This window comes from Podarcis liolepis (genome assembly GCF_965112155.1).
Source record: "Podarcis liolepis genome assembly, chromosome: 12".
NCBI lineage: Eukaryota > Metazoa > Chordata > Lepidosauria > Squamata > Lacertidae > Podarcis > Podarcis liolepis.
In genome coordinates, this window is record NC_139563.1 from 3649289 (window position 1) to 3663587 (window position 14299).

General features: G+C 44.5%; 1 protein-coding gene across 3 annotated transcripts in view; it reads left to right on the plus strand.

Annotated features, from left to right (window-relative positions):
* Window positions 1–14299, plus strand: part of CCDC13 (coiled-coil domain containing 13) — a 36693-nt gene that overhangs the window by 6690 nt on the left and 15704 nt on the right. For all 3 annotated transcript variants that reach the window (XM_083466824.1, XM_083466823.1, XM_083466822.1), the window contains exons 2-9: window positions 183–417; window positions 3001–3149; window positions 3343–3485; window positions 5167–5247; window positions 7472–7582; window positions 8783–8887; window positions 10718–10882; window positions 13292–13468. In XM_083466824.1, the coding sequence (XP_083322950.1) occupies window positions 183–417; window positions 3001–3149; window positions 3343–3485; window positions 5167–5247; window positions 7472–7582; window positions 8783–8887; window positions 10718–10882; window positions 13292–13468 (1166 nt within the window). The remainder of the gene's footprint in view (window positions 1–182; window positions 418–3000; window positions 3150–3342; window positions 3486–5166; window positions 5248–7471; window positions 7583–8782; window positions 8888–10717; window positions 10883–13291; window positions 13469–14299) is intronic.

Genomic DNA, 14299 nt, shown 5'->3' on the forward strand with positions numbered 1-14299 from the left:
ATTTTAATATTTTTTGGGAAGCCGCCCAGAGTGGCTGGGGAAGCCCAGCCAGATGGGCGGGGTATAAATTATTATTATTATTATTATTATTATTATTATTATTATTATTATTATTATCTGTCTTGGAAGTGTTCTTGAGAGCATTCTGATTTTGTATTTTCTCTCTTTGTTTTCCTTTCAAGAGTGCATAATGGAGCCGGATGAGGAAGTGAACGAAAATTTAAGAAGGCAGCTTAAGGCTCTCCAGGAACAGCAGCAAAAGAGGATGCAGAACCTGATGGAGAAGAAGAAAGAAAAACAACAACAGAGTCTCAAACAAAGCGAAAAGGGCAGTCCAGAGGAAGCCTTTGGGGTCCAAGATGATCTCGGCTTGTACACCGTGGGCAGTGAGATGTCTAAGGAGGACATTAGCAAAAGGTATAGAGGTAACCCAGGCTTATTCATCAGGAATTGTCAAAGGATGCGCTGGACGTTTGGGTGCAACTCGGCTTGCGGAAGAGGGGATGCATGGGGTTAAAACAGATAGAAAAGAGAACCTCCAGCTTCCCAGACTATCCCTGTACAGTGGTGCCTCGCAAGACGAAAAGAATCCGTTCTGTGATTCTCTTCGTCTAGCGGTTTTTTCGTCTTGCAAAGCAAGCCCATTGACGGATTAGCGGATTAGCGCTATTAGCGGCTTTTAGCGGCTTATCTGCTGATCGGATCAGCTGATAAGCGGCTTAGCAGCTTAGAAAAAGGGGGGAAGGGGGGGGAAACCCGCAGGAACTTGCAAGACATTGTCGTCTTGCGAAGCAAGCCCATAGGAGATTTGTTTTGCGAAGCACCTCCAAAACGGAAAACTCTTTCGTCTAGCGAGTTTTCCGTCTTGCGAGGCATTCGTCTTGCGGGGCACCACTGTACGTTAAACCTCTTGAGCTGACCTTCTATCTCTTTGCGGTGGAGCTAGAGCAGGGAGCCCCAGGACTGGGAAACAGAGGTGTCCCTCCAGGCCCCTCTACCCAGCCTTGGGACTCTTCCCAGACCACACCAACTCACCAGTCCTAATTCCTGCCTTTCCTCAAGTGTTTTTCTCTGTCTGGGACATAGTTTATAACTGTTCTGATAGATAGATAGATAGATAGATAGATAGATAGAGAGATAATTTATTCCAGTCGGAGACCAGCTTATAAAACACACTTGGGGGTACAACCCCAGAAGGAAAACAAACATTTAAAACAATGTACAGTGGTACCTCGGGTTAAGTACTTAATTCATTCCGGAGGTCCGTTCTTAACCTGAAACTGTTCTTAACCTGAAGCACCACTTTAGCTAATGGGGCCTCCTGCTGCTGCCGTGCCGCCGGAGCACGATTTCTGTTCTCATCCTGAAGCAAAGTTCTTAACCTGAAGCACTGTTTCTGGGTTAGCAGAGTCTGTAACCTGAAGCATATGCAACCCGAGGTACCACTGTACAACAATAAATTTAAAATTTATATATTTTCCCCCCATTTTTTTTATTGGTTTTCACATTCATCACAGAAAAAAGAAAAAAGAAAAACATTACAAAACACAAAAATAAATAAAAAGACATAAAAAAATTACTTCCAATCCCTAATTTCATTACATTGATAACACACTTCCTCAAATCCCCTCTAACTGAATGTCATTATATCACCTGTTTAGCAGTTATCCAAATTCGTATTTCTAATAGTATTAACTTCTTTCATTTACTAACCTTTTCTCATTTATTAATATTCTAATCCTTAATCTTTATTAACAACATATTCTTAATCTACCCCTAAACCTATTTATTACTTCCAAGAAATTCCTCTTTATCGTATATTACAATATTTAGCTAAATACTCTTTAAATTTATTCCAGTCCTCTTGTGTCTCCTCATTTTTCTGGCCACAGATTCTTGCGTGACCAGGTCAGCCAGCTCCAAAAAGTCCATCACTAAATTTAAAATGTATAAATGCGATAAGCGTATAGACACTTAAAACTTTAAGATAAGCTGCCGCAGAGAGATGACCCAGAGTCACCCATGGAACTGAGTCTGGGGATTTTCTTAACGAACTAGTTTGGGTCAGGGGATGGTCTGCGCCTACAGATCTGTACACAGAATCTGGCGACCATCTGGGTCGTCTTATGATCTTTGCCTAACAGGAAAAGGTCAAATCTTTGCTTTTCCGGGAGGTCAGTGAGCCTCACCAGCAGGGGATCAATGGTCTCACTACGTGCCTCTTCATAAAAGGGACATCTAAAGAACAAGTGCTCTGGGCTTCCTATCTCCCCCAATGAACAGGCGCAAAGTCTCTGAGCATATGGGACTTTTTAAAAGGATCCTTCCAGGACCGGCGAGGGCAGAGCCGAGCTTCTGGCGAGTGTAAAGGCCCTTCTTGCATTTTTGGATACGAGAAAGAAGAGATATGCTGCCGGTGTGGCTATATCTCTCTCGATTTCTCCAGTTTTATAGTCGGGGCACCTTGGGCAGTCCTGTTATCTCTCGGTGTCTGTGGTTCTTTGCCTGACCCAACCCCAGACTTAGAAGGGCTTGAGGGGCAAAACCCAGTTTCTGAAGGGTGTTCAATGGTCTCACTACGTGCCTCTTCATAAAAGGGACATCTAAAGAAAAAGTGCTCTGGGCTTCCTATCTCCCCCAATACAGTGGTGCCTCGCAAGACGAAAAGAATCCGTTCTGTGATTCTCTTCGTCTAGCGGTTTTTTCGTCTTACGAAGCAAGCCCATTGACAGATTAGCGGATTAGCGCTATTAGCGGCTTTTAGCGGCTGATTGGATCAGCTGATAAGCGGCTTAGCGGCTTAGAAAAAGGGGGGGAGGAAAAAAAAACCGCAGGAACTCGCACGACATTGTCGTCTTGCGAAGCAAGCCCATAGGAGATTCGTTTTGCGAAGCACCTCCAAAACGGAAAACTCTTTCGTCTAGCGAGTTTTCCGTCTTGCGAGGCATTCGTCTTGTGGGGCACCACTGTAGCTGTTCTATATTTTCCGCCCCCCCCCAGGTTACTTGAAAATGAAAACGACCAGCTCCAGCAGCAGCTTCGAGAGACTGTAGATGAAAACGGCCGGCTGCACAAGGTGCTCAAGGAGCGAGACTTTGAAATCAAGCAGCTGCACAAGAAGATTGAGGAAGAGAGGCTGGCGCTGCTGGGTAAATGGAGATGCTTTGCATACACCTGCCATTGCCTGTGCGATCTATTTGCAGGCTCCCTCGCCTTCTATCAGGGCCCGGCCCACCCATGAGGCAAAGTGAGGTGACCGCCTCAGGCGGCAGGATCCACAGGGCTAGCGGATCTGGCCTCCAAGGCCATTGCATCGCCCACTGTCGCTGCTTCTTTCCGTAGGGACCTCGGGCGTCCCGGGAGACGTGGCGGCCACGAAAATAGTGGAATTGGCGAAGCAGAACCGGCACATGACTGCGGAGGTTGAGAAGGAGAAAACCAAAGTGAAGCAGCTGAACAACAGAATCAAGGAGCTGGAAAAAGAGGTGAGGCCTCTGTTTCTGCTGAGAAGGATAATAATAATAATAATAATAATAATAATAATAATAATAATAATAATAATAATAAATACAGTGGTACATCGGGTTACATACACTTCAGGTTACATACGCTTCAGGTTACAGACTCCGCTAACCCAGAAATAGTGCTTCAGATTAAGAACTTTGCTTCAGGATGAGAACAGAAATTGTGCTCTGGCGGCGCGGCAGCAGCAGGAGGCCCCATTAGCTAAAGTGTTGCTTCAGGTTAAGAACAGTTTCAGGTGAAGTACGGACCTCCGGAACGAAATAAGTACGTAACCAGAGGTACCACTGTAATAATTTGTTATTTATACCCCGCCCATCTGGCTGGGTTTCCCCAGCCACTTTGGGCGGCTTCCAACAAAGTATTAAAATACAGTGGTCTGTTAAACATTAAAAGCTTCCCTAAACAGGGCTGCCTTCAGATATCTTCTAAATGTCAGGTAGTTGTTCTTCTCTTTGACATCTGGTGGGAGGGCGTTCCACAGAGCCGGTGCCACCACCGAGAAGGCCCTCTGCCTGGTTCCCTGTAGCTTTGCTTCTCGCAGGAAGGGAACCGCCAGAAGGCCCTCGGAGCTGGACCTCAGTGCATATGCCGTCGCCTCGCCTCCTCCCTCACTCAGCAGGCAAGTAGGATCTTGCCCGTGGTTTCATTTTGATCCCCTTTGCTGCTAACCCGTTTCCTATTGCCTCCCTGGTGAAATACCTCACCTTCGAGCCTCTGTCTGTGTGGCATTCCATTCTCCTTTTTTTAAAAAGGTTTTAGTGAATAAATCAAACAAATCAATACAGCAGAGACAATAAAAATACAAAACCAAGTGCAGTACTATATCTGGTGGGGACTTAATATGATGTACTTAAGACCATAAGCTCATACCAATAAGAAACTGAGTTGGTCACTAAGGTGCTACTGGAAGGAGTTTTTTTATTTTGTTTCAACTACGGCAGACCAACACGGCTACCTATTTACAGGATCGCCTCCCCTGGTATGCCCCACAGAGGACCCTAAGGTCCATGAATAAACATAGTTTAGAGGTCCCGGGCCCTAAGGAAGTCAGACTATCCTCCACCAGGGCCAGGGCCTTTTCAGTGATGGCTCCAACCTGGTGGAATGCTTTGTCCCAGGAGACCAGGGCCCTGCAGGATTTAACCTCCTTCTGTCGGGCCTGTAAGACAGAGCTATTCCACCTGGCCTTTAATTTGAATCCAGCCTGATCTTTTTTTCCCCCTTCTCTTTCCTCCCCCTCCCCTTTTATGAAGATCACCCGCTCTGAGACCCCACAGCTAATTCTCCCCTGACCTCCTCGCTGGCCCAAGTAGGACCAATTCAGCCAGCCAGCCCTGGTGACTATCTAATGCTTATTAGATGGATTTTCCCCAAATTGATTTCTGAACTTTGAATTTTATTGTTATTCATGTTTTTATATTGTATTGTATGCTGCTTTTACAATTAAGTGTTTTAAATTTGTTGTTAGCCGCCCTGAGCCCGGTTTTTGAACCGGGAAGGGCGGGGTATAAATAAAAATTATTATTATTATTATTACTACCTACCTTGTAACTTTTCTCCTTGATCTGCTTTGTAGTTGCACTGTAAAGCTGGCGTTTATCTAATTGTGTGTATATTTGTGTGTGTGTGTGTATATTCTAGTTACAAATGTCAGCTCTCAAGCCCCAGTCACTTGAGGAGAAGGACAGTCAGGCTTCTCATAAGGCAACAGAAGTGCCTCTGGTAAGAATGAATAACTCTGTGTTCTCAACGTAGTAACGATAAGGCCTTTAAAGCAGGAATGGGGAATCTAATGTATGGTTACCAGATTTTTTTCAATGAATCCAGGGACACACATTTTCTTTTTTTGGAAGCTGAGTAGCAACAGGGAGTCAGTAGTGGGGAATGGTGAGGCAAAAGACACAAGCACACATTTGTTGTTGTTGTTTAGTCGTTTAGTCGTGTCCGACTCTTCGTGACCCCTTGGACCAGAGCACGCCAGGCCCACCCGTCTTCCACTGCCTCCCACAATTTGGTCAAACTCATGCTAGTAGCTTCGAGAACACTGTCCAACCATCTCATCCTCTGTTGTCCCCTTCTCCTTGTGCCCGCCATCTTTCCCAACATCAGGGTCTTTTCCAGGGAGTCTTCTCTTCTCATGAGGTGGCCAAAGTCTTGGAGCCTCAGCTTCAGGATCTGTCCTTCCAGTGAGCACTCAGGGCTGATTTCCTTCAGAATGGAGAGGTTGGATCTTCTTGCTGTCCATGGGACTCTCAAGAGTCTCCTCCAGCACCACAATTCAAAAGCATCCATTCTTCGGCAATCAGCCTTCTTTATGGTCCAGCTCTCACTTCCATACATCACTACTGGGAAAACCATAGCTTTAACTATACGGACATTTGTTGGCAAGGTGATGTCTCTGCTTTTTAAGATGCTGTCTAGGTTTGCCATCGCTTTCCTCCCAAGGAGCAAGCTTCTTTTAATTTCGTGACTGCTGTCACAAGCACACATACATATTGTATAAAGGTTCAAAGCCCTTCTTTCGCACCCTGTGAAACATAAATGTCCAGTTTTTGGGGTTTTTTTAAAAAAGTGAACAACTCCTGAAGCCAGACAGAGCCAACTGCACTACTAGGCTGGCTCTGGGCTGCTGAGGCTGCCACTTCCACGTTTCCAGGGGACACATTTGCAAATCTGGGGACATTCCAGGGACGGAATTTGACCGGGGACAGATTTACAAATCCAGGGACTGTCCCCGGGAACTAGGGATGTCTGGTAACCGTAATCTAATCCAGGCGTTTCAATGGTAGAGCATCTGCCTTTGGGATTTCCCCCAGACCACACCCCCTTCTCCCAAGCCCCACCCCTCACTGACTTCCCACCCTCCTTGAGCGTCCCTTCCCCCTCCCCCCCCCCGGCTGGAATGTGACCTTGAGCTCTGATAATATTCCTCTTCAGCCAGGCCTTTGGCTGATGAATATCCTACTGCCTTTCAAATATGCTTGTGGGAAGGAGTGATAATAATAATAATAATAATAATAATAATAATAATAATTATTTTTACTTATACCCCGCCCTCCCCAGCCAAGGCCGGGCTCAGGGCGACTCACAAGCAATAATAAAAACAAGTTGAATGAATACAACTTAAAAACAAGATTAAACTACAACATTAAAATATTGAAACATTAAAATATTAAAATGCAGCCCCATCACAGGAGGAGAAAGGAAAAAGGAAAGAGGGGGAGGGAATCAAATTGGCTCCAAGCCAAAGGCCAGGCGGAACAACTCTGTCTTACTGGCCCTGCGGAAAGAAATCAGATCCTGCAGGGCCCTGGTCTCATGAGACAGAGCATTCCACCAAGTCGGAGCCAGTGTTGAAAAGGCCCTGGCTCTGGTTGAAGCTAATCTAACTTCCTGTTTTAACTTTTAATTTTGTGTTTTTATCTTGTGAACTACCCTGAGATAGAATCATAGAATCTTAGAGTTGGAATAGTCCAGCCCCCTGCAATGCAGGGATCTCAGCTAAAGCATCCATGACTGATGGCTATCCAACCTCTGCTTTAACACCTCCAAGGAGGGAGATTTCACCACCTTTCATGGTGGATCTTCAGATATAATTGGTGGTGTATAAATGTAAATACAGTGGCACCTCAGAAGTCGAACCAAATTCATACCGGAAGTCCGTTCGACTTCCGAAAACATTCGGAAACCAAGGCGCAGCTTCTGATTGGCTGCAGGAAGTTCCTGCAGCCAACCGGAAGCCGTGTCGGACGTTCGGGTTCCAAAAAACGCTTGCAAACCAGAGCACTCACTTCTGGGTTTGCGGCGTTTGGGAGCCAAAACGTTCGACTCGCAAGGCGTTCGGGATCCGAGGTCCGACTGTCAATAAATAAACAATGCCTTGTAACGTGCCATTTGTTCTTTATATGTACTAATCGAAAAACACCTCTTTCTCTTGAATCTCAAGAGCCCAGAGATGAAAGCCTTGCAAGAAAAGTTAACAGCAGCCAACTTCAAAGTGTCTGAATTTCGCAACCAGCTCCAGACCACAAAGCAGGAACTGAAGATGACGCAGAAGGTAGGGTCTTCTGTTAGTTTGCATTTCTTAGTGCAGTAAGTATTGATCTGATGTGTAGAGATTCCACAACTCTAAGCATCCCATTGCTTTTTCCCGCTAGAGATGTTCATGATGCTTGGGCCTAACAGTTACGGACATCCAACAAGCAATTCAGATCAGTGAGGTCACCCTCACCGACCCACCCCTAAGGTCACTTTCAGGGCATACATTATCTGCCAGTATTAGTTGTCCTCTCCTTGAACAGGGGGTCGCGGGTGGCGCTGTGCGTTAAACCACAGAGCCTAGGACTTGCCGATCAGAAGGTCGGTGATTCGAATCCACGCCACGGGGTGAGCTCCCGTTGCTCGGTCCCTGCTCCTGCCAACCTAGCATTTCGAAAGCATGTCAAAGTGCAAGTAGATAAATAGGTACCACTCCAGCAGGAAGGTAAACGGCGTTTCCGTGCGCTGCTCTGGTTCGCCAGAAGCAGCTTAGTCATTCTGGCCACATGCTGGCTCCCTCGGCCAATAAAGTGAGATGAGCACCACAACCCCAGAGTTGGCCACGACTGGACCTAAAGGTCAGGGGTCCCTTTACCTTTACCTTGAACACTGGAGGTGTCCTGGGCTGGTTTAGTGACGTATGTGGCAGCAGGAGCTGAAGAAACAGAACAGCTGTCCTGGGGCAGCAGGTACTTCAGATTTTTCTGGAGTGACTTTGCCTTAGCTGTGTTCCTGGGTTGTTTGTAGCCGCCTGGCAAAACGACTCACAAAACTGCTGTGTGAAAATGCCATTTCAATTATTTTACCAGAAAAATGGAGTATAAATAATAAGCTTTAAAAACATGGAGCCAGAAGCTAATTGGGCTCCTCTTATGGTCTTAAGAAAGATTTTGGAAAAGGCACTTTCTGCAACACATTAGCTAAGAACTTGAACCTGGGTTTGGGGTTTGCTTATTTTCTCCTCCTGCCCGGTCCATTTTCCTTTTGTGTCGTGTCTTTTTCGATTGTCAGCCTGATAGCAGGGACTGTCCTTTACACACACACACACACACACACACACACACACACACACACTCTATATTTTTAGGCTGCTTTGAGGACCTTTATTTCGCTGAAGAGCAAGATTTTTTTAAAAGGTTAAATAAAATAACTGATAAATCGAAACCTTCAGCACAAAAGATTTTCCATGACATAATCACGTTCTGTATCTGGTTTTCAGCTTTTAGCCAATGAAGTTGGAGAGGACGTCAACATTCAAAATCTGTTGTCCACCCCTGGCACCTGGCGTGGGCGGGCTCAGCAGATTCTGATTCTACAAGGGAAAGTGAGTCAATTGCCTTTGTTCCCCCGCTCTTCCGAACATTGCATGGCAGAGTCGGACCGATTATTGCAGAATTTCACCAGGCCGTTTGCACACGCGGCTCTGGTCCGTTGTCTGTCGATTAGCAGGGTTGCAGAGCGCATGCCTTGCATGCAAAAAGTTCCCCGTTCAATCCCTGGTACGTATCTCCAGGTAGATCTGAGAGGACCCTCCTCCGAAACTTTGGATAGTAGGTGCCTGTTGTAAATTGTGTTACACCAGGTGGATCAAGACAGATCCTTCTATTCCCATGCTTGCTGATCGGATTCTTTTTCTTTTTTTTAAGATATTTATTAGAGTTTCCAGTTTTTTACAAACAAAAAGAAAAAACAAACATAAAAATATTAAAAACACATAATTTTCACAACTTATTTTCTCATAACTTATTTCCCCGACCTCCTTATACCTCCCCTTCTTGTATACCCAGTTTGAATTGTTTATACAGCAAATCCTTATCTCAAAGCATTACAGCTTAAAAAGTAAAAAAAGAAAGAAGAAACACCTTATTTTCTCTCCAACATCTTAAATTGTTATAACTTTAAATTCTTGCTTACAAAAAGAAAGTCATTTTATCATAATTACAGCTTGAAACCACTTGATTTCAATCCAACATCATTCAACATTCCTTAATTTTACAATATTTTTGTAAATAGTCCTTAAATTTTTTCCAGTCTTCTTCTGCCGACTCTTCTCCCTGGTCACAGATTCTGCCAGTCATTTCTGCCTGTCCCATACAGTCAATCAGCTTCATCTGCCGCTGATCGGATTCTTAGTGGGACCCCCTCCTACCCAAATAATTCAATATCTTCTCAATCCAATCCTCCTTTTTCTCACTGACCTTAAACCCTTTCATTCTGTATATCTTCACAGTTGTTGTTGTTGTTTAGTTGTGTCCGCCTCTTTGTGACCCCCTGGACCAGAGCATGCCAGGCACTCCTGTCTTCCACTGCCTCCCGCAGTTTGGTCAGACTCATGCTTCGAGAACACTGTCCCACCATCTCGTCCTCTGTCGTCCCCTTCTCCTTGTGCTCTCCATCTTTCCCAACATCAGGGTCTTTTCCAGGGAGTCTTCTCTTCTCCTGAGGTGGCCAAAGTATTGGAGCCTCAGCTTCAGGATCTGTCCTTCCAGTGAGCACTCAGGGCTGATTTCCTTAAAAGTGGATAGGTTTCATCTTCTTGCAGTCCATGAGACTCCCAAGAGTCTCTCAAGAGTCTTCATATCTTGAAGACTTCATATCTAGAAGATATCATATCTGTGAATATCTTCACAGATATTCTAAAATTATAATATTTTTTCAGTTTTCCCCTCCATTGGTTCACCCCTAGCTCTTCTGCGTTTTTCCAGTTACTCGCTCTAACCTGTCTGGCTGCAATTGCCGTCAATTTTACCCATATACATTCCTCTTTTGTTTTTAACTCAGTGCTGCCTCAGGCTAAGAGAGCCAGTTTGGGGTAATTAAAAGGTTAAAAGTTAAATAACCATGTGGAGGGTGGAGGGTTAATGTATATAGAATTGTACATGTGGTTGAATTGAGTATGTTATTATTGATTAAGTATACCCAATGTATCAGCCTGCATGGGGGGTGTCACTGTATGTGTTTTGGTCGTTGGTAACAATAACAATAACAATAACAATAACAATAACAATAACATAGTGGGACCCCTCTCCCACCCCTTTTGCACTCCTCCCATGTCAACACTGACATACACTATTATATTAATTAATAAGTGGAGCAGTTTTCGCACAGCTAAGCAACACTTGCAATGGTGCACATTTTTCATTTCCTCCCTCAGGTCCGGGATCTAGAGAACCAACTGGGCCACAGCAGAAGCCGGTTGTCCGAGAGTAGCACTGAGGAAGAGGCTGTAAGCCTGGCGGACTCGAGGAAGACGTCTGCCTCAAAAAAGAACCTGCAGAGGATTCGTAGCTTGGAAAAAGAAAAGAAAGAAGCTCTAGAGGTGAGGAAGGGCTGAGAACCTTTTTGCAGGAGCCAGGGGAGCTCAGATCTGAGGCCTGGGCTTCCTGACTGTATGTATGTGTCTCAAATATATTAGAAAGTTATTCCAGTCTTTTAAAAACACTTGGTCTTCCTGATTTCTGATCTTTCCCATCAGTCTTGCCATTTCTGCATATTCCTCTCTCTCTCTCTCTCTATATATATATATAAAGTTTTTTAACATACCATTTTCAACAGTAATTAAACATACTTTTACATCTTAGTCATTTTTTTTTACTTCCATCAATCCTGTCTGAAAATTTTCCAATCTAATCTCTTAGTATGCATTTCTTATTTTCCCTATTACATTTCAAACTCATAACCAATATCTCTATCTTTTTCTACTTTGTAACACTTCGTATATTTCTCCTTACAAAACTTCTTGTAGTCCTACTAGCGTAATTTGTTGATTACAGTTGCTCTTCAAATAATTCATATACTTCTTCCAATCTTCTGTCAATCTCTGGCCCCGCAGTTTTGAATTCTTCCTGTCATTTTGTCCAATTCTGCACAGTCCATTAATTTCGTCTGCCGTTCTACTTTCATCGGAATTTCTTCTTGTTTCCATTTCTGGGCTAACACTACTCTTGCCGCAGTTGTTGCATACAAAAACAATTTAACATCTTGCCTATTAATGTCCTGACCTATAATACCAAGTAAAAATGCTTCTGGTTTTTAAAAAAATGTATATTTCAACATCTTTTTCATCTCATTATTTATCATTTCCCAGAAGTTCTTTATTTTTTTACATTCCCACCACATATGATAAAATGTTCCTTCTTTTTCTGCCATTTCTGCATATTCCATCAGCTTAGTCTGTCACTATTTTCTGGTTGGCACTTCTTCTTTCCACAGTCTTTTATTTTTAACAAAAGTTATCTTAAACATTTCCCCCCAACTCATCATATATCATTTCCCAGAAAGCTTTTACCACCCCTGTTATGTACTGAGTTGAATAGGATCCAAACTGCAGCAGTCTGATTGGTCCTAGAACAATGCAGCAGTATGATTGGTTGGCAGGAACCACCCAATCATGCTCCAGATATAAGTGAATCCACAACCTGATTGGCTTACAGTAGAATTCCAGAATTAGCCAATCATGTGCAGCCCATCGTGTAAATAATGTATATAAAGCAGATACTTTGAGGGGACTTTCATTCATTCCTCCTCACCACTATGGGCTGAATAAAGAGCATGAAATCACTTTGCGACTCTGAGAATATTTCAACCCCACATGATCACCACATATGATAAAACGCACCCTCTTTCAGGGCTTCCTTATTGTTGTAGTTGTTGTTTTTGAGACAAACACGGCTGGATTTAAGAACATAGGGCCCCATTGCCCTCTGATTCAACCATAGCCTGTGGTCCCTCGCCAGGCCCTCATTCTCAGCCTAACCGACCTCACAAGGTTGTTATGCTGAGGTTGTGGACTCTCCTTCCTTGGAGGATTTTAAGCAGAGGCTGGATGGTTGTCTGTCATGGATGCTTTAGCTGAGATTCCTGCATTGCAGGGGGTTGAACTGGATGACCTTCGGGGCCCCTTCTAACTCTAAGCTGTCCATGGAGGCGCAGGTTAATCTGTGTTCAGGGCGGCTGTCTACCAGCTCCATCTGGTACTCTGGCTGAGATACTATCTGCCCGCAGATGTCTCGCCAGAGTGCTGCATGCTGTAGTTATCTCCCGCTTGGACTACTGCTATGCGCTCTACGTGGGGCTACCTTTGAAGGTGACCCAGAAACTGCAACTAATCCAGAATTCAGCAGCTAGACTGGTGACTGGGAGCGGCCGCCGAGGCCATATAACACCAGTCCTGAGAGATCTGCATTGGCTCCCAGCACATTTCCGAGCACAATTCAAAGTGTTGGTGCTGACCTTTAAAGCCCTAAACGGCCTCCGTCCTGTATCCCTGAAGGAGCGTCTTCACCTCCATCATCCAGCCCAGACACTGAGATCCAGCGCCGAGGGCCTTCTGGCGGTTCCCTCATTGCGAGAAGTGAGATTACAGGGAACCAGGCAGAGGGCCTTCTCGGTAGTGGCGCCCACCCTGTGGAACGCCCTTCCAGCAGATGTCAAAGAGAAAAATAACTGCCAGACTTTTAGAAGACATCTGAAGGCAGCCCTGTTTAGGGAAGTTTTTAATATTTAATGCTGTATTGTTTTTAACACTCGATTGGGAGCCACCCAGAGTGGCTGGGGAAACTTAGCCAGATGGGCAGGGTATAAATAATAAATTATTATTATTATTATTACTATTATTCTATGATATATTCCACCTCGAGCTCCTTAGAAAAATAGGTGGGATACATGATTAAGTAAATAAATTCCCTACCACGTCAAGTCTGACTTTCTTTTATCTGCTTAATTGCAGAAGCTTTCAGGGGAACATAACACCCTCCTGAAGGATTACGAAGAGCTGAAACAGAAATTGGACGGCTCCAAAGCTCGGAACAAAGTTTTGTCTCACGAAGTGAAAACCCTGAAGGAGCAGATCTCGACCCTCCTGGACAAAGGGAAGCATGATGACGAACTTGTTGATGCTCTGCTGGTACGATCTAGCTGTTCCACACCCCAGGGGTTTGGCAACAGCTACTGCTCAAGGCTATTTCAAATTCCAGAATGCTACCAGTATCTGCGTAGCTCAGTTGGTAGAGCGTGAGACTCTTAATCTCAGGGTCGGGGGTTCGAGCCCACGACATTGGGCAAAAGATTTCTGCATTGCAGGGGATTGGACTGTATGGCCCTCGTGGTCCCGTCCAACTCTACAATTCTAGGGTTCTAGGATTGCTGCTGTTATGTACTGAGTTGAATAGGATCCAAACTGCAGCAGTCTGATTGGTCCTAGAACAATAGGATTCAGAATGCAGCAGTCTGATTGGTCCTAGAACAATGCAGCAGTATGATTGGTTGGCAGGAACCACCCAATCCTGCTCCAGATAGAAGTGAATCCACAACCTGATTGGCTTACAGTAGAATTCTGAAATTAGCCAATCATGTGCAGCCAATTGTGTAAATAATGTATATAAAGCAGATACTGTGAGGGGACTTTCATTCATTCCTCCTCACCACTATGAGCTGAATAAAGAGCATGAAATCACTTTGTGACTTTGAGTATATTTCAGCTGCTATATATCTTATAGGTCACTTTGGGTTTCCCTGGGCAAGATAAAGGAACTAACAAATATAATAAATCCCATTGAGAATTTGTGGGCTATATGCAAAAGTGCTGTAGACTGTATGACTATAGAGAAGCTCATTCAGGCGCTGATTCAAGTGTGGTACAGGGATCCGAAAATCAACAGTGACTTTTCGAAACTAGTAGACTCCATGCCAAACCATGTTCAAATGCTGCTTAAAAATAGCGGAGGTCATATCCGTT